Source organism: Anarrhichthys ocellatus, unplaced genomic scaffold (genome assembly GCF_004355925.1).
Source record: "Anarrhichthys ocellatus isolate YVR2014 unplaced genomic scaffold, GSC_Weel_1.0 scaffold52, whole genome shotgun sequence".
NCBI classification, from domain to species: domain Eukaryota; kingdom Metazoa; phylum Chordata; class Actinopteri; order Perciformes; family Anarhichadidae; genus Anarrhichthys; species Anarrhichthys ocellatus.
In genome coordinates, this window is record NW_022280082.1 from 711,871 (window position 1) to 732,450 (window position 20,580).

The 20,580-nt window shown below is 40.3% G+C and overlaps 2 protein-coding genes across 4 annotated transcripts in view; one reads left to right on the top strand and one right to left on the bottom strand.

Annotated features, from left to right (window-relative positions):
• fbxo25 (F-box protein 25) overlaps positions 1-6,490 on the top strand; it is a 9,425-nt gene extending 2,935 nt beyond the window's left edge. For 2 of the 3 annotated variants that reach the window (XM_031870341.1, XM_031870340.1), the window contains 9 exons: positions 967-1,070; positions 1,417-1,466; positions 1,571-1,663; positions 1,762-1,855; positions 2,348-2,532; positions 2,970-3,152; positions 3,550-3,693; positions 5,099-5,125; positions 5,572-6,490. In XM_031870341.1, the coding sequence (XP_031726201.1) occupies positions 967-1,070; positions 1,417-1,466; positions 1,571-1,663; positions 1,762-1,855; positions 2,348-2,532; positions 2,970-3,152; positions 3,550-3,693; positions 5,099-5,125; positions 5,572-5,661 (970 nt within the window). In that variant the 3' untranslated portion in view covers positions 5,662-6,490. The remainder of the gene's footprint in view (positions 1-966; positions 1,071-1,416; positions 1,467-1,570; positions 1,664-1,761; positions 1,856-2,347; positions 2,533-2,969; positions 3,153-3,549; positions 3,694-5,098; positions 5,126-5,571) is intronic. The other variant, XM_031870342.1, reaches the window with a different exon arrangement.
• A 579-nt stretch (positions 6,491-7,069) lies between these two features.
• Positions 7,070-19,480, bottom strand: si:ch211-225h24.2 (testis development-related protein). Its single transcript, XM_031870343.1, has 4 exons — positions 19,098-19,480; positions 14,623-14,679; positions 9,986-10,101; positions 7,070-8,965 (listed from the first exon to the last, which is right to left on the bottom strand). Exons 1-4 carry the CDS (start codon positions 19,182-19,184, stop codon positions 8,527-8,529), a joined length of 699 nt encoding a protein of 232 aa, XP_031726203.1. The 5' UTR covers positions 19,185-19,480; the 3' UTR covers positions 7,070-8,526.
• Between the last annotated feature and the right edge of the window lie 1,100 nt (positions 19,481-20,580).

Consider the following 20,580-nt stretch of genomic DNA (forward strand, 5'->3'; position numbering starts at 1 on the left):
GTGTGTGTGTGTGTGTGTGTGTGTGTGTGTGTGTGTGTGTGTGTGTGATGTCTGTTATTGGCTCTGTGGAGGCCGGTGCTCCGCATGCAACCTGTGTTGAAAAGCCGAGCTGGTTACTGTGCTCGCATGTGTGTTTTGTGTGCATGTCTGTGCAATTGGATGAATGGATTACTCTTCTGTTGACTTCACAGACAAGCAAAGCCATGCCTTCAGTTATGCTGGAGAGAAAAGTAAATTAGTTCCATAATCCCAAAGCATGTGTGTTCAAATCAGCCACTTTGTGACTCATCATCATTTTGATGGAGTACACGTTTCTTCCAGCTTCTGAAAGCTCACAAACAGAACAATAGCGCTTTGAGTTTTCTATTAGAATAAATACCTTGTTGAGTGAAGTCTGGGACCTGTTGCAGGAACAACAGTTTTGTATTTGTTGCAACCAATTTATCATTTTCTACAGCAGCAAAGGCTTACTACCATCTGTATTAAATGAAAATAATAGGATTTTATATGAGATCCTGAAGCTCTTCCAGTCAAGTTGAATGCATTATGATCCTTCTACTTTGTAGGATCCTGGGCACAGAGTTGGTGTAAAAAAAAAAAAAAAAAAAAACCCGAGGTACAGTTTTGTAATGTGGCCAAATAGTCTGCCAAGATTTTCTTGATTCATCTTTTTTTCTTTTATCAGAAAATAGTTCAAAATGCCTATTATGAATGATTATGTCACATCTTGACTATTGTGACTTATGTTACTTCTGTCTTAGTCTGCTTATTTTTACAATGAAGCCATTCTATGTTTTACCAGAAGAATTTATGGGCCTTTACATTCTGTTTGGTTTCTTCTTTGCCATGAAGGATGGACGTCAGTAAGAAGTCACCCACTTCCTCCAGGCTTCTTTTCACTGGTTCTTAATTGTATTTCAGGTGCACCAGTCACACTGACATGGTATGCCTTCTGTGTCCGAACAGGCTCTGCAATGACAACAATAAGAATCTGTTTGTTGGAGATGTGTGTGAGCTCGCCACCACGAAGAGGAAAAAGGACCTCTACAACAATAACACCAAATCTCAGTGTGAGTTTCAGCAACACATAATCCCTATTTTGACTTTAGGAGGAGTCTGTGGTACAAAAATGAAAGAAACAGCAGAAATAAAAGGAAGTGCAAGTCATAAATTGCAGTAAAGGGACCAGCACCTATTGAAAACTTTGTGTGCCTTGACATGTATTGGACTTACTTTTCATTCACTTGTCAATTAATTAATTAGTTAATTGGCATATTGAAGCTGACAGCACTGTATGGATGGCTATTTTTTGGTTTTACGTGTATTTACAATGTGTTACACGTAATGTTTACCAGTCATAGGTTTTGGGTTAATCTCTGATGAATTATGTGCTCGTTTGTTTTTTTCCATGTCCAGTTATTTTCGTGGATAAATGGATCTGCGTGCACAACAGGAGCACAAAAGAAGTGAGCGCTGCAGCTGTTACTAGAAAATTTCACGTGAAGGCTGTTGATTTTAAAACAGCAGAATTTACTAACAAAAATCTACGCGTGTGTATTTTCACACACAGCGACATGTGTACTCCACGCTTGGTGAAGCCCTCAACCGTCTAGACTTTTCCAGTGCCATTCAGGACTTGAGAAGATTCAACTATGTTGCAAAAGTGAGCGATTTAAGATCACACATGTTGATTTTGAAACTGTTTTAAGACTCGTACAAGCGACTCTTACTCTACCAGTCTAACTCTGTTTTCTCCCACAGCTTTTCCAGTTAATAGCCAGGTCTCAGCTGACCTCTTTGAGTGGAGCTGCACAGAAAAACTATTTCAACATACTGGAGAAGATTGTACGAAAGGGTAAGGAGGCCTGAGACGGAGATGTTGGATAGACATTTTGTCAGCACACTTTTCTTTGCACCCTACACCTAATTTAGGCCCTTTCTGTGTTTGTAAAAGTAGCATTATATTTTACAGAAAGAACATTTCTTTACCAAATGATAATCCTCTGAGCTGTTTCTCAGACTACTGTTAAGTCACGCTAGTGTTATTGCACTGAATGCCTAACCACAAAACCAGTATTTGTAGTTTATTTGTGTTGCCTAGTGGAACAAATTACAGATCTAGTCTGCCACATGTAAAGTCTTTTTTTCAGAAAAAATATAAAGTAGGGTCTTCTCAGCGATTAATTTAGGATTTGCATTTCCCTTATATTCAGTTCGAGGTATTTAAGGTGGGACATGGAAACATTTTCTTACATAATGTTTCATTTTGGCTGCTAATGTTTAGACTTTAAATATTTGTTTTGTTCGTTTGTTTTTTATGTTTTTTTTTTTAAAATGTCACTACTAGTTCTAGACGACCACTACAACCCGCGCCTTGTCAAGGATTTGCTGCAGGACCTGAGCTTGACGCTGCACAATCTGACGATCCATTTTGGCAGGTGTGTCCTCGTGGGCAACGTCAACATCTGGTTGTGCCGACTGGAGACCATTCACAAATGGAAGCAGCAGATCAACAACCTGCAGATCCCCGAGGTAGAAGGCGTACTGGTGTTTGTGTTTGTACATCTGCATGTGTGTATTCCATCGTGTTTAGTCCATCCCAAGACTTGCTTCAGCATACTCTGGGCCTCAACACGCCTCCAGGTCCAATTTGAGCCGCCTGTATGTAAATGTGACTTTTAAAAGGGAAGCAGTGCAGTAGGTTTACTGACCTCTGTGCTGCTGAGGCAGTGCCACTGCTGGCTTTACATGCTGCTACAGCGAAGCTGAATTCAGTGAGTGAGGAACATGAAATATGGAAAGGGAAGTATTGGAAACTAATCTATTGGACCCTGGTGATTTCATTTTCAACTGTGTATGAATCGTAACACGTCGTTATCAGTGGTACACTACTCATGTAGGAATATTTTAGTTTTTCTGTTCAGTCCAAGTTTTGAATTTTAATGGGTCGCTCTTAATCGTCTTCCCAGCAAATGTGCAACGGCATGACGTTCAAGGACTTGCCGCTGCACATGCAGAACAAGATTCTCTGCGAGTTATCTGATGCCTATGACATCATTAACGTCGGGCAAGCCATGCCTGCTCTGCACAGCCTCAGTGAGGACAGGATACTGTGGAGGAAACTCTGCCACTTTCACTTCTCAGACAAACAGGTGAGAGAACATATTTTTTGTTTAATCAGACATGGATAAGGAGTATGTACAGCAACTTCTGACATTTTAATAATGATTTTAAAAGTGCTTAAAACTTACAATAATAGTTCATAGTTACCCATCCAAAGAGACGTCTGCTAAGTAGTTCACCTTTTGACCACTAGAGGACAGAATTGCTCAATTTGTTTTGTCAGCTCAGGCACGCACACACACACACACACACACACACACACACACTATCTCACACACATCGTATAGACACCCACTCAGGATTGGTGTTAATGAGATATTGTTCTCAATTATATCTAATTGCACTTAGCTGCAGGTCTAATTACATCCCCTTCCTCTGTGTTTTAGTTGTTTTTTGAATTGTGTGTTTCCTTCCATTCATGTGCAGTTCTGTAGGAATTTGGTCCTATCCAACAGTGAAAAAGTGGACTGGAAGCTGATGTTCTTCACCCTGAAGAAGCATTATCCAATGAAGGAGCAGTACGGCGACACCTTGCACTTCTGTAAAAACTGTAAAATCCTCTTCTGGAAGGTAAACGGAAAGATGGCGCACACACAGACACCTGCAACCATGTTGATATTATCTAGGAAACACCATGTGACGAGCCAGTACGGTTCATCAGACTGCAAGTAAATTACTAGCTGTACATTACATGAAAGGAAAATCGCATAAAAGCACAGATAACAGACTTAAAAACAAAATCGCAAAAAGTTCACATCAACATTTAAAAGAATCATATAAAAGATACTACAGACTTAAAGCAATCCAGTAAACTGCATCAATCAAATACTTTTCATTTCATGTTAAGGCAAGTGCATTCAGTGCTCAAATGATCCTTAATCCTGTTTTTTAAATGTAAACGTAGTTTAAAATATCTCTGTCGCTCACACAAAGATGGGGCTCCAAAACATTAAAAGCGCTCTCATCAAAAACGGTGCAGGTTCTAGGAGTGACAAATAATTTGTCCACAAGATGACAGGTTGCAGCTACTGTTTTTGGCATCATTAGAGAACATGGATAAGGTGGCAGTTTGTGTAATATGGCCTTTTACAGAAAAATGTACCAATGTTCCATTCTGTGGTTTTATGTATAAGGCAATATTTCCTTGCAGCAAAAGAAAAACAGCCTTTGGTTCTATAGTAGAAAACCTAATTTCACCTTGAGGCAGAGTGTGTGTACAGAAAATGAAAAGTGCACCGTTCAACGAGACGTTTCTCACAGACCTGATATATCTTAAACTGTACAGGGGTCAGGGTTAGAGTCTATCAAATCTAGTACCAAAGCACATCTTATTCCTTTGGCCAGAGACAAAACATCCATTATCATTTGTTACAGTCTTTGGTACACACTCTATTGTTTCTAAAGACTCAAAGAGACTTTGGTCCAACCATACAGCCTTTCTCTCACTGATATCTGTCTCTTGCATGCCGTGAGAAAGGTTTTCAATAGCAATTGGAATCTCAACTTAATACTGTTAATATTTGGGAATATTTGGAAAAATAAACCCTGACATGACCTTTCTGCTTTGACTAGTTACAGATGAAATTATTGTTAAAACTTGAGGACAGTGTCAAAATAATGAGTCACACAGATAAGCATACATTATCGATGAGGTAATGATTATCCTTTTTGTCCACCAGGACGTTTGTTTTTATCGGTCAGAGATCAAACAGATTACTTGTTTGCTTTCATTGACGCATGAGATCTGACCATAAACCATCGGCACATACTAACAGTACTTGGATGTAAAATGCAGCTTTTCCTATAGTTTCTATCCCCCCCTCCTTGCGATTATTTACTTAACACAATCTTGTTCTCCTCCTTGACTGGGATCTCTATACTTTTTAACCTCTGCCCTCTTTGCGTCCCTCTCCTTTGCTCGTCTCCCTTCCTTCCCGGCTCTTCTCCTGGTTCCCCTTCTCCCTGATTCCTTAAGGATCGCCACCTGGCTTTGTCATTCAAGGTACTTTCCGTCCCAGTTTGTGTCATGTTTCCGCGATAGTCACATTTGTGACTTATCTTTTCCCACGTGTTAAGCTTTGTCTGGTTCTATTCTCAGTTTCTCTTGATCTCATCATGTTTTGCCCGAGGTGTGTTCCGCGAACAATGCCGCTCTTTCTGCTGTCTTTTTAATGACCTCTAACCGCATTCTTAAAGTTCATAAATTCCTCTAAATGTTGAGTTCTTGTGTCTGAAAGAAAACGGCCTGTTGTCATTTAGTTTAACACAAATGTTTCTCTGTGTATACTAATGTCAGGTTGCACCAGTTGCTTGTAAATCCATCACTAAGTCTGTGTTGAAGTCCTTCCATGTTCTTAGTAGCTACTGGTTGCTGTGTCTGAACTGTAAGCTTCTGTGCTCTCCTGGTCTCCCTTCATTCTAACGATGTGGTTGTTGACTATCTTCCAGGACTGTGGCCATCCATGCACTGCCAACGATCCAGACAGCTGCCTCATACCCATTTCTCCACAGCACTTTATCGACCTCTTCAAGTTCTAAACCCTCCGTGTTGGTCTTCAAGTGAACCGCCGTTTACGCTCACTCCCAAAGCAAGAGTGTGCGAGAGTGTGCGAGACCTTGAGGTTGTTTACCCAAATATAAAGGGCTTCAACTGAAAGAGATTTCTTCATTTCCTTACGCACAAGTGTTTCCATAAGACAAAGACAAGTTTGTAGATTTTAAGAATGTTGAAATATAAAGTACTTTAATGTTTTTCCTCCTCCTGCACAAATGTTTGTCTTTTCGACAAAAAAAAAGGCTATTCATGAGAGGAACGACAAAAATAATATTTAAATGTAATATGTGAAAGGATTTATATGTAGAAGGAATTGTAGCATGTTTATGCTAGGTAAGTGCTGATAGGTAATGTCCAAGAGGTTGTTGTCTTTTTAATGGAAAAAGGCAGGAATATTTACAGTGTGGCAGAATAGGATGACTCGTGTTATTTGTTTGTTTAATGGGGTTAACTATTCTGCTTTTTGTTCTGGTCTGTTTTGGTGGTATTTAAATAATATGGTGGTATAACTGTCATGTTTGAGTCTCTGTTTACATGCTGTATGTTGTCCTTTGTGAATTCTTGCTGTTGTCTGTACATTAATAAGAGAAAATCATTTTTAAAAAAACTCCGTAGGTTTTACAATCTACTTTAGTCAGAACTGTCAAGTGACAGACAGGAAATGTTAAACATTATTTATGGGGAAAAATAGTTTTGTATCTTTCCTCCAACTTTTGTAATAATCCGTTACCGTCTCAATACTCCTGGTGGAACCATCGTGACTTTTATGGGACATGAACTAGCTATAAATAATTAAACATTTCTAAAAACCTGTTTCTGTTCTTCATTTTATACTGCGGAGACGCAGGGAATTATTTGCACTGTTGCCTGTATAACATATATTTTTTTAGACTCGACCTAATTGTAGTTTCCACTCCTTGGATTTGGACAGAAATGTCTTCCCACTTTAACGAGGAAAACTCGTTTGTTATTGACAGCAGGAGCGAAGCTTAATGATTAATAGTCTTCCTCTTATGCTCCAGTGGCAATCTTTTTAAAGGCAGTTCAATGGAAAAAAAGAAGAAATAGATATTTGAGATGTTGCTGCTGAGCTCTCCACCTCCAGCCGGAGCTTCCGTCTGCAGGTCGAAGGTGGCAGCAAAGCCGGATCTGGGTCAGTCCGCCGTGGACTGGTTGCTGGAGTCTGAGATAAAGGACTTTCTGGTGAACCTGCATGATTTCACCTGTTTTTGCGCAGAATCCAAACCGGTAGCACCGATGACAAGCATTAAGAAAAACTATATCGAAATGGCCAATCGTTTTGCTCATGGTCTATATTTATGGAGGTCATATAGAGGCATCAGTATTAAATTGAGACTGTTTTATAACTTGTTAAATGTTCCTCACAGTAACTTTAAAAATAATCTAAAATTGTATTTCCCCATGAAAATATATTTTCAAGGTTGTATCAAAGTTAGAAACTCCAGTATCGTGAAAACACTACTACAGACTGCAATGTGTTGAATAAAGTAGAGCCAGACAGTCGGACTAAATCTTTATTCTGCTTGAGAGAATGTGACCCAGCTGTTTAATGAATAAATACAGGATACATGCATCCCTGGAAGTGCACCAGTATCTGTGTACACCTCTGGCTGCAATGAAGCAGACTTCAGTATCAAACAAATTCAGTAAACAGAACAAAACAAAGAAGAAGAAAAGACCAGTGGCATGACGTTTCTTATTCACCTAAAAGACAAATCACTGTAGAAATGAAATTACTCTTCATTGTCTCAGTCCTACACAATATACAGATATACAAACAGCATTAAAAGACTTTTCATAATGTAACACACAAACACTTGTGCTGCTCCTGCTGGTGAAGCTAACAGCATCCAGGGATCGTAACTGGAAACCAGTTTGAGTGTCGATGGCTGACGCAGCTAAAGTGTATGCTGGGTCGACCCATCTGCACATGCATAGATGAGCTCATCTGTTTTGTGCACAGAGGATGATCTAGTTCAAATTGATAGCACACACATGATGTCATTGTATTGATACAAGGCACAGCTGCATGAAGTCTCTGCTTTTCTCGAGAAACAAGTATACACAGAGTTTTGGCTTTTATCTGGTCAGCATTACAAATGTTATAAAAGATTATTCAGCATCAGATTTAAACACGTATCACACTATGACACTGTGAGGGTTGCTTCAATTTGTTTCCCTCACATGCTCCCAACACAACAGAGATTCAAATCTCTTTAGCAATGCCAACTGTGATTCACTCAAACAAATGTGCGTGCAGGTCCATCAAACTCACTTCCTCTTTATCAACCTCTCTTTCACACACACGCAGATGCAAACACATACACTAATATTCCGGACCCACATTTTTTCATCAGCTGTTCCATGATTGCATCTATTTTAAGCCCATAATTGACTCCCATTCTTCACTCAGTGCAGTAAAGACAGAAAGTTGCATATTCTTCATTGATTCTCTACCACTGACAGCCACAATAATTATATGAAAATCACTCTTCTCATTTTTTGGCAATACAAAATATCTAAATGCCAGGCCAGTGGATATCACAGTTAAAATGGTAAAATAGTTTAAGGCTTTCATTTGTTGTTATTTACAGTTTATGTCAGTGATTCAAAAGCCCATTGATAAAACTAGCATGTCGAGGGCTTTTAACGCTGAAATCACATTATGTGTTACGTTCAGGGCTTTACAACAGCATCTCAACACCAGTTGTCGTTAACACTGGCTTCGTCCAGAACTAGACTACAGAGACAAGCAGATTTTTGGTTCAGGTCTTCATCTTCTGACAGTACATAGGTGAGGAGGGAGGGTATCAAAGGTGAAATGGCTCCTATTTAAACCCCTCCCAAGCGCTTTCTGACACGATCCCTCTGCTCATCCTGCTGATGCCAGCCAACTTGACTTTGGCGCGGGATGTCCACCTGACGGCAGCTGTTGAATCCTTGGAGTCCGACAGATTAGCATAGCGGGAGGAGTCCTCCTCAAGACCTTGGCCCGCCCAGGAGGCCAGTTCCAACGGGAGGCCTACAGAGTCGGGGAAGGACACTGGCGAGTCCCCTTTCTGGCTCTTGTCCTCCGGGGCTTCGTCGGTCACAGTCTCATTTAAGTTCTCCAGGTGTGGAGGCTCCCAGCCCTCCATCTTCTCCAATTTTTTGGTGGGGGAGATCTGCCTCATGGTCATGGTAACGCTCTCCCAGAAACAGTGGCCCTTCTCTGGCTTTTCCTTTTTTTCCTTCTCCTTCTCATCATCCTTGATTTTCTTGAGAGACCTTAAGAGAAAAACAAATAGAGGGAGAGAAGCACACACTTACAGAGCGGCTGTTGCACAAAGTTTTAGCATATAACATAACCGGTCTACCGCTTTCATCTTAACTATAAATAGGACTCACTGGGTGGGGTACCAGACATCTACACTGGAGACAGGAACTTTCCCCATGCAGAAATTCAAGGAATTCCCGGTTGTTTGTCACAGAGATGTGATTAATTTAAGGTTTCCTCCTCATACATGTTCCACTTCCTCAGAGGGTCTCAAAGTGAATAACTCCTGGCAAATTAAGCTTTGTCTTACATTCAAACAAATACAAGTGGTTGGACGTGTTTGTACAAGTTTGTAAATATTTTTGCTGCATACACCTGAACACCAATGCGGACTTCAAGTAGTTAATCCCACTTACATTGATGTAAACCAGCAACAATCTGGGCTGGTCTGACACACATTTTATTTACTGGTAGTGGTAATATGGTACTGATTGAAATGCGGACCCCTTCACCCCTACAGAGGCTCTTTTTCTGGCTTCATATCCACCTGGCAGTCAATATCAGAATGTTTTGTTGGCCAGCGAAGTTAAGACTATTACTTAGGTTTTTTTCTTTAAAGGCACCAACGTTGTTTCAGCTCCTTTTAGCAACGTGAGTTGCTAAAAGCGTTGGACGACGCAGTGTGAAGTTATGAGCCGGTCTATATAGCCTCGGTGACGTCATGGCTGTGTCACAGGGAGTCCCTGGGGTTCCCGTGGCTCTCGTCCAATGAGGCACCAGTGTTGTGGTTTGAACCAAATCTCACACTCGGGTGACGTTTTGACACCTGTTTGGGGGTTTGAGGCGATTTCACAATCTAGGCTTTCAAAATAACATGTGGGCCTCTCTCTTTGTTTCAGCAAGATGGTGAAATCCCAACAAACTGTGATGCTATAGGCCTACTACGTTTAATTATTAACTTTGTGATGAAGATAACATGTTTCTTTGGAGTGAGACAAGTAATGACAAAGTTATTGTGTGTGTAACCTCACCCTCTGCGGTCAGCCAACTTTACTCCGGTCAACAAGAAGTGCTCGTCATCTTTAGAGGAGAACATCTTCTTCTCCCTCCTCTCTTTCTTGGACATGATCTTCTTTACCTTGGCCTCCTGACAGAAATCGACAGACATGAGAGCATTTGATTTTGAATCGCAGAGCGGAAATTATTACCAGCATCTGTTGCACTTTAGCTTGTTATCTCTAATGTCTATTTGTGAGTGATTTATGCTTTACAAAGAGGGTAAAGTCAACTTCACAGGAATTTAGAAAAACAGCCTCATGCTCAGATTGATGAATGTGCACGTTTTGAAATTCTGCGATGGACTTCATTGGCTCTGAACTAATGAAATGTGCTTTCCATCAAACCTAAGTCATCTTTTCATGTTAACAAAAGGTAATAAGTATCACAAAAGTAGAAAGTTTATTTTTTCTGCTGCACTAATCATACTTAATAAAATAGTTTGACATTTTGGAACATTTTTTAAAAGAGTTGGACAATATAATTGATTGTCTACTACTCTCAGGTCAGTAAATGTGACGCTATGCCTGTAGCTTTGTATCTTATTTTAGAACAAAGACAAAGGAACTGGACAGAGCCAGGCTGTTTCCCCCTAAATATGAAGCTCTATTTGGCTCTTGGTTCACATTTACCACACAGACAAGAGGGTGGTATGATGTAAGCAGTAGCTTGTTAGCTTAGCTTAACATTCTGTTGGACACAAATCTATAAATAAAGCTACAAATTCTGTGTTATAGAGAGATAAATACAGAGAGAGAGAGAGAGCTTGAACGGCATTGACTTGGCAATATCGTGCTGCACATTCCAGTGGAAGACTCTCCACCTTCTCTGAGACTCCCCTCGTCTCCCACGTCACATCAGAATTCCTCCCTGCCCTCGCTGCTTTCCACCGAGCACAGATACCGCCCTCCTCAGCGATTATGGAACAAACTTTTGGCTTCGTTTCTCTCCGTGCCAGGGAAGTATTCCCAATGTCAACTGTCAAGGCCATAACATTTACTCCTACTCATATCCGTGCCTTGCTTTGCTTTACCGTTGTCAAAACGTTCTCAGTTCTCACAACACTATTTGAGGAACGCATCCGACCATGGCGACCCCCTAAACTGCTTCTTTTGCTTTTGAGGAGGTGATCAATTCAAATCGCTGTATACACATCTCTCTTGAGGATGTGGCAGCAGCTACAACAAGCAAACAACTAACATGAAAGCAGTCGAACTAAACAGGAACATGAACAATACTGGGTCTGAGCTCAAGATTCACAACATGAACTTAAACAGATCTGCTTGTTCTACAGGCTACACAAGCTCTACGGTTCACACACACACAAGATTACTCGTCATCCCACTCGTGATATCTTCTCATATTCAAAAGGACATTTGATGGTTTTGTAAACACTCTGCTCACTTTGGTATCTAATAAGGAGGCAAGCACTGTTGCTGATAAACGGAAAATTAGGTCCTCCTCGACTCGCATCTCATCCTCATGAACATGCCAGAGGGCAAGAACGCTGTCAGTTTTTATCATCAAACACTATTCACAAAATATTCTTCTCAGCTATTTTAACAAGGTCTCTACTGTTTCCATCTCTCTCCTTGCTCTGCTTCTTGTTTCCTGTGTGCCATCAAGTGTACACCGTGGATCAGATTCATTGTAGTTCGAGCTTTGCAGTAAAAGAAACCAGAGATGCCAAAACAGATTGAGTGTATTAGTGTGTGTGTGTATGTGCATGAACTGTAGCTAAAGTCCAGCTGTGTATGTGCATGTGTGCACATACAGAGGCTTGATGATTTACCGTTCTCTTCAACATTAACCTCCGAGCCTCGAGATCCAAAGCAGCTCAGTGCCCAGTAATCCCTTCGGCCAAAAAGTAGGTAAACCCAGCAGCTCACTGAGGCTCGCTGTGTGGGGGAGATTTACCTACAGCTCCACGCCTGGCAGAACAATAGAGCTCTTATTGGACCGAATTCCTCCATCCATACGCCAGAGATGGAAGCTGGATGATTAAAGAGGCATTTGAATTTGGAAAAGTTGCTAATTGTTGTTATCAGACAGTTTTTTAACAGACAGCAATCAGGTCATTGATTTTCTACTGCAATGACTTTGTCATATTTTAAAAATGTCTTTCCCACAAATTACACGTGATTTCCTCGTTTTACAATAGCACTTAAACGTGGATGCATTTGTGGCTCTGTGTGGAAACATCGAATCAGGCGATGCATGCACTCACATTTATCAATCTGTAAATAAATACAAAACAATGTCACATCTTTAGATCAATTTTACTCCATACTTTTGAAGGTTATATGAAAGCATCAGTTTCAGGTATTAGTGACCCCACGTTCACTTTTAATAGTTACTGATTAGGGGTTTGCATCACCAGAGGCCCCATAATACAATATTATCACAATACAATACGAAATGATTGCGATTTTTTTTTGTATTGCAATATCATGTCACGGGAGTTCACGGTTAGGACCCAATAGCAAGACCACAGGAGACAGAGTACGGTGAAACAGACTTTATTTAGCCAGAGTAAGGAAGACAGGAAGGTGTGGAGCCCGTGGTCCGACACCAGAGAGTAGGCAGATCGACGGTGTGAGTCCCGTGGCTCGACACCGGAGGGCTGGTAGCTTGATGGCGTGATGTCTATTGTTAGGTTGTTAAACATGTCATAAATTATCTCTAATATCTATTTTATATTGCTGTAAAAACATATCCTTCAAAAAGTTGCATATACTCGTGATTCTCACCAAAAAAAAAAAAAAAAACATTTTTTCACACTATGATGGTTAAAATCGGTTAAAAGGTGTAATTAATCCGCAGTTCACATGACTCCCTGGTCATTTTATATCCAAAATGGAATGTTAAATTAATGGAATCAGCCTTTTACAGTTAAAGTTAACCTCCACTTCCAGGACGCCATGTCTACTTTGTGTGTCCTAATATGATCATAAAGCCGCCGATGGTGGAAGAATTGTAGCTGTCCACGGTATCAGAGCGGTCTGAAGCTATTTTCAGCCTTGTTTTTCTTCCACAGTGATTGTTCCCATCGAAAAGGCCCAGCTCCTCGAATGAATGCTGCGTTTCCTTCCCTTCTCCAGCCCAGCAACCCCTGTCCTCACGAACACGACAAGCTGTAAAATATGTCCTGCGAACTAAGTCACCTAGCCATACATACACAAAGGGAAGGCACTCAAGGCAGCCAGAGTTCAAAGACAATACATTCTTCAGACAGGACCACACCTGAGAGTAAAGACTTGTTGTCTGTATACAGACCAGGAGATGTGACATATCTCACACACACATTCTTTGGAGTGGGCACAACTCCAGATAAAGTTGCCTGCACACAAAAAGGCCATTTGTCAAACCTGCATCATAAAACCAGTATTTACAATTCACAAGTTTACAGAGATAATGACAAAGTTTTCCATCAAACTCACGATGACTTTTGGCCTAATTCACACTTTCTAATGTGTAAACATGGTTTCCAGCAAGAAGTTTAACACAAGAGAAATCAACTTTGTTAAGGGAAAGTCACTGCAGCATCATAAAGTACTATATAACATAAATGCCAAAGGAGCCACATGATGCATTCAACTTAACTGTCAATCCTTTGTAGCTTTTACTTTTATCTATAGGTACATCAAGGAATGTGTGTTTCAGAGTTAATATAACCAATGTTATTTGAGCATTATTGGTAACTTTTTATAATTTGAGATACGTTGTAATGTTTTCGTAAAATGTAATTTAAAAACTCTCCAGTTTACGATGTTATCAAACATCTTTTTAATCGGGTCAGATGTGTCAACCATACCCGGCTTCTTTAAAACTTGAATGATTATCTGACTGCTTGCGTTTCTTTCCCCGTCTGACGTTGGGCAGTGTTCCCAGATATCAGCATTTAACTTAGTGAGCACAATGTTGTTATTACTGATGAAAAAATGATGCTCAAGACTTTAAATCTTTACCCTAAACTACAGTGACCTCACTCCACTGTTCCAAACTGTGGGTTTTAGAATAAGGATAATAGTACAAGTACACAAACATGCGCCACAACAACAAACAAAAGGATTTTCCAGTGATAAGGTTGAGGATAAAGCAGTGGATGACAGCTGAAAGCTGGCGTGTTTACAGATAAACACAGAAGTTCTCTGACCCTCCTGATTGACCTCAGCTGCACCGAGAAACACTTTGTGGTCATCTGACAAGAAGAAACTGCCTGTGCACATGAATGCATTGGGGGTATTGAGTTAATCAAAGGATTAGGGCTGTTCTCAACCAAAGACATTCTTAGTCGACTAACACCTACGATTTTAAAGACTGTAAAACTGAGTTTCTCCACAAAGAATAATTCTTGTTTTGCGACGTGCTCATAGGTTTCTTGGAAATAAGTAATTCAGCATTCACTGATTAATTTAGGGTTACACAACCATGAGTCAAAAGTGCAATATTGTGAGCATGTGCACGTGTGTGTGTGCAGTCAATGTGTGAGAAGATAAGAGCATGTTGGACAAGTGCATAACTTTAGGGGGGTAACTGACGTGAATTTGGAAGCAAATAGTTTGTTTGTGTCTGTGCTATGTCCAAATAGCTGTGAAGTTGTGCTGTTTACCTTGGATACTGCAGTGACAGCTTCCTCCTCCTCTTCCTCTCCTTCTATGTCTTTGTCCTATAGGTGACACACACACACACACACCAGCAGTGAGTTAACACAAACAGCAACCCCCCAAAAAACAAACACACATACCATCCACACTTTGTGGCAGGGATGTGTGTGTGCGTGTGTGTGCTATGTGTGTGTATGTGTGAGTGTGTGTGTGTGTGTGTGTGTGTGTGTGTGCGACGTGTGTGCAGGGTTTCCTGTAAAACTGAGGGCAATCTTTTTCTAAGGTGTAACATAAACATGCTGTAATTGGAGGGTGAGATGGAGGGATGGAGGACTGGGCAGGATGAGGGGAAGCCACTGAAGTCAGAGGGCAGATTCAAACAAAAGAGAGAAAAAATAAATCCATGACCTATTGCCTCAACAGTACATGATTTGGGTATATAAGTGGAGCTATTTTGGCTCCATTGTGCTTCAGTCTCCAGGCTTTTTTTTCATTTTTCATATATCCTTTGTTTAAAAACTGTATTATAGTTTCATTGTTTTTATCATCTTATGTGACTGACTTTTACGGTTGTCATTGACTTGTGCTTTACTTGGACTCGCTCCAAAAGATTTAAAAACATTAAACCATAAGAAGAGGGCAGCAAGAAGTCATCAGACGAGCAGCTGAGCCTGAGATTACTGATGTGGAGCCAGGATTCCTGTAAAATCATCAAAGCTGTAAGAAGTTCTCACATCTCAGAGAGAGAAAGAGAGGGGAGGAGAAATGGTGGTTGGACATGTCTGAGCAAAGTCTAATGGGTCTCCGCCACCTGAGCTGATCAAAGACACACTCACACACATTGATTGCAAACTACTGTTTGAGCGTAAAAGCATTAACAACTTGAGGCAGACAGAGAGAGTGAGGAGAGGGGGAGATTCAGGGGGAGAGCGTAGCGTTTCAGGGAGAACAAATGTTCCTAACAACAGAAAGCAAGAGTTCTGCTTTCGCACCTCAGGGGGCCATTTTTTCCTCTGTCTGGCTTTCTTTCATTCTTTGACTGGGTTTGTGTGCAAGTGTGTAAATGTTACCACAGTGTTGTCTTTTAAGAAGCCAGATTACTAGGCAATAAAGACGCAGAGTGAATTTCAACACCATACCAACAGTAGTTTCCAAAAAGCAATTGCACACCAACAATACTCCACATTCTCCAAAAACAGGGACTCAGAAAATGTTTTTGCTTGCAGTAGGCCGACCGCTATATTTCATCAAACACTTGACCAATAGTTAGACAATGTGCCTATTCTCTTTCTTGACAGATTACATGAGAATATTGCTACCACTCATACGTGTGCACTAAATATGAAGCTACACAGCCAGGCAATGGTTATCTTAGCTTAGCATAAAGACTGGAAACAGTGGGGAACAGCTAGAATGGAGAATCTGTTTATAGAGATTAAGGGGTTTCAACCTCCTGGTCTAAATCTTTGTAAGACGAATAATCGTATTTTCAATGTCAAGCCATTAAACGTAAAAAGGCTAACATTTACATCAAAATGATTTGGTTTGAACTAAGACAAAACTCACATTTCATCTCCATGATTTTAACCCTTACTCCTTCAACACATGATCCCCTCAGCTTAACTTTTCTTTTCCTCTCCACTTATGATTTATATGTGAGGCCATCTGAAGTTTTTGCTCAGACCTGATCTGTACTCTCGTGATCCCACTTCACAAAGCGGGCCCCAACCGTGGTATTAGAGTGGTGTTATTGAAGTATTCAGGTGTGTAACCGCTTTAAGCCGTAGACAAACAGGCACACACGTACCTCCTGCAAGCTCACAGCTGCCTCTTGCAGCCTGTTGAACTTCAATAGTGAGTGAAAGCAAGCTGCGGCACAGGGCCTGTACTGTGGTCGCCCTAGAGCACCGTGGAGGGAGGACAGATATTCATTTCCCCCTTTATGCTCTCCCTCTTTTCATCTGTGTGTCTTATGGATGTATTATCCCTTAATACTTGTCTCTGTCTCTGTCTGTGTCCGTCTGTATGGGTGACGCTGATGTACAGTTTGAGTACTCATTTGAGTGGCACGACATGGAGACCATCTGCTCGACCATAAAAAAAAACAGATAACAGAGAATAAACAAGTACAACAGAAAGAGATACTGTATCTTGTAATGACTATAAAAAAACAGACATTTTGATCAAGAGAGAAACCATTACTTTATACAAGATTCAGACAATGCTGTCTATAATGTTGATAATGCTGGTGGAAAAAGTGGAAAAGCAGCAGTTGTGATGCCCTGTAGCCACCAGATCAGACTGTGGCTGTTCTGAGCAGTCTCCAGGTGAGAATGTGTGTGAAAACAAGTTACTGTAATAATGCTATTCTAAATTACTGTAATGTAAATCCTTATTTATAAAGTGACAGACATTAAAAAATGTCAGCCTCACAGTTGTTCTACCTTCTCAAATGTGATTTGATGCTTTTATTTGTCTTCTAAGATTGTGAAATGTATGTATTTGGTTTTTGAACTGTTGTTCAGACAAAACAAACAAAATGAATATGTCAACTTGCATTCGGGGAAATTGTAATGAGCATTTGTTACTATTTTCTGACGTGTGACATACCAAACGATTCATTGATTATTCAAGAAAATAATGGGAAGATATTGAAAATAATCATTATTTGTAAACCTATTTCGAACTCTGACTTTTCCTTTTAAAATTTCCCTTTTTGTAGCTTTAAAATTGATTTACCATGTTTCTTTTGACTCCTAAAGAATTTAAAAGAGGCTAAAATACTCATGCAATGTGATTGTGACGCAAAGAGGCTAATCTGTCTCGCCGTCTCTGCTTCCCTCACTATCAGCCAGTGATTTGAACGAGCTCAGCATGCCTGTCCAGACTGTGTTATCATAACTCTTTATCATTGATTCATCCTGTATCACTGCTGGGCTGGATCTGGCTCTTCACTGTGTTTACAGCATTTTATGATCTGACCCCTGACCCCGGGCATGTACTTAATCGCCATAGTGACTCAAAGAGACCTCCCTGATGACTTTCCCAGGAATTGTGAGGAGAAGTTGCAGATCTGACCTCAGATCAGCTCTCATCATCCAAAGTAATTCTGGTGACCACCGTAGACAGTGTCACCAACTGAACTCAAGTCCGCTCTTTGGGGGTGAGGGCCACATGTGTTGGTTCCCAGGGTGGAAGTTAAGAGCGACCAATAAAACCCAGCCACGGGTCACAGATCTCAACATTATCACAACAACAGATGAAAAATGCTGTTGGTGTTGGCTGATCTTCCCAATTGCCTAATAACACATTTAGACATTCAGTATGGCAATGCACTAAAGGAGGTACAGGCAGTGGATACAATCTGAAGTGGTGCATCACAAGTTCACAATGTTTTACAATGAACTTTTTAAATTATTTTCTTCTGTGTTTTAAAAACTATCCTTTGTTTAACTTCTCTGTAGTTTCATTTATATGTAGTTTTACTAATTCACAAGTGTCACAATCCGGACGACATGTTAGTATGCCCCCGAATGCTTAAATGGTTTGATAGTTACTCTCACCATAAAACCTTGATTCATGATAGCACATTATTTTTACTGCACGCAGCAGAAGAAATAAACATGTCCACTAGCTATTTCTTATGAGACAGGACTGTTAGGTGCTTTTGGCACTTTTGGCCTTTCCTTGTGCAAGTGTGTGTGTGTGTGTGTGTGTGTGTGTGTGAGTGTGTGTGTGTGTGTGTGTGTGAGTGTGTGTGTGTGTGTGTGCGCAAATAGTTTCAGATTTGACACTAATTTACGTCAAAGTATTTCTACTATATATTCCTGTTTTAATGGCATACAGATGGTTTGATGTTGATAGTTTTCTTTCTAGTGTTGTATCGCAATTATTTTCCTGTACTATCCCATGAAGAACAAGGGGGATGGTTTTCCATTTTAAGGGACAATAAAACAGTCATATTGAAGAGCAGGCAGACATCTCTACGGCCGATATCTCCAAAACTAGGCAACAACTCACACCAAAACAATCTAGATTGATAAATAGCATGACAGGTAAGGGGGAAATTTGATTTTGGGGTGAACTGTCCCTTTTTAAATAGCATATTTCTATATTTCTACAGTTTTGCAGTCGAGACAATGAGTTGAGCACTTGTCCTCCTCCTCCTCCCTCTGCTCCACAGTCTCAATTTAACAGCATGAGGTGTATTTGGCCACTTTTTTTGGAAGTTTAGCAGCTCACAAGGGAAAAACAATAGTTGAAAAGCGGGGTTGTAACATTTATGTCTAGTATTTAATGGATTTATTATTAATTTACTTATAATAGTTTGTGTAAAACAATGTTAGCTGTTTTAAAAATGTATTTTATACATTACCATTTTGTCATTTTAACCCTGTTGTTTAAAGAAAGACACCGAACATAATTAACCGGCATTGTTAGTGGTGACTTGTTCGAGTTTCCTTTCCATCCGTCTCTTTACCTTGTAGGAGTGATGATAGCGCCAGGACATGTCCTCTTCCTCTGACGCATAATCCACCAGCACTTTACTCTTGCTTTTCTTGAACATATCTCCACTTCTCGCTGAGACAAGCCGTCTTGATCTTGCTTTCAGGTCACCTTCTTTGGCTAAAAGTCTGAAGTTCCCGTTTTTCCCGATTTCTGGAGAGATCGCAGCGACGCACCACCGAAGCGCGTTCCGCTCTGTTGGTTGTTTCTCCTGCAGAAAATTCAGGAGGCTTTCTCTGAAAACAGCTTATTTATTCACAACAGTACCAGGAACTGCAGGGATCGAGGTTTTTTCATGACGCTCACTATTTCGTAAACTGCTTTGCGGGTGTTTGGTGCGTTTTTACGCAGGCTCGACCACCTGGACCTCCAACCGTCGCTCCTCCCATAGCCCCCCGTCCCTTGAAGTTGCCATGGCAGAAGGCGGAAGGGGTCATACGTCTCATCGCTGGCCAATGCTACGCATTCATGTTAATTAATGTCCTTTTTTATATTCTGAATGACTGGAAAAACAGGGAAACGGATATTTGGAAGTTGTTTGACAGCGGGGAGTCAAATGGTATAAATAGATAAATCTTTTTTTTTTGATTGAATTACATATTCTGAGCTTTTGTGTTGTATAAGAAGTACAGTAACTCATAATCCTTAAGCAAAAGTCTCATTTGAGTAGATGCATAAATGTGAGTAGTACTTAAATTCAGCAGAATGTTGCCTGTCAATGCTATTTCATTATAGTGAATATTATTGGATTATTATTACTAATGCATGAACATGTGATTTTAGGCACTTCACATTACGCTAGGCAGGTTCATCTTTAACAATTCAGCATACTTTATAAAATGTTCGTAGTAAACTCTGCAAAGTAAGATATTGATCAGGAGGCCTGGAAAGATTAAGAGGAAAACTAGGACCTCATTTGTTGTTTGTTTTCTTTTTTTTTCAGAAAGGCACACAGCACCACATAAGGGACATATTCAAACAATCTAAATCCATGTGTTGTTTTTTATTTAAATCTAATCATCATAGTATATTAGTTCTCCACTGTTATCTCCCAAATCATTTCAGCTTCTTCAGTTCTTGGAGTCCTTGGCATCAAAACAACTGGATTGCTGTTTTCAGCTTATCTTTTTTTTAAAAGGCTGTGGGTTCGTATTTACTATAGACAAAGACTGTTTGTTGAATAAAATAAAACCCATACCTGTATTACAGTAATGTCAAGAGTTACTCTGTTTTTTTCTCATTCAGAGTAGAGATATTAGTATAATGTCTTACTGTCTTACACAAACAGAAGACTGATGTATTTCATTGAGAATGAAATCTCTCTCTCTCTCTCTCTCTCTCTCTCTCTCTCTCTCTCTCTCACCTCTGACGCCAGGCGAAACAAATGACACATTATGCTGGTGGGCTGGCCTCTTAAAATAGCCACAGTTTAGCTCCGGTTAAGACCACTCACCTGA

Excerpts from the sequence above, each read along its gene's own strand:
- si:ch211-225h24.2 (XM_031870343.1), bottom strand. The coding sequence starts at position 19,184 with ATGTTCAAGAAAAGCAAGAGTAAAGTGCTGGTGGATTATGCGTCAGAG. Across the intron at positions 14,680-19,097 it reads GCTATCATCACTCCTACAAG|GACAAAGACATAGAAGGAGA; the intron begins GTAAAGAGACGG and ends TGTCACCTATAG. Across the intron at positions 8,966-9,985 it reads AAGTTGGCTGACCGCAGAGG|GTCTCTCAAGAAAATCAAGG; the intron begins GTGAGGTTACAC and ends TTTTCTCTTAAG.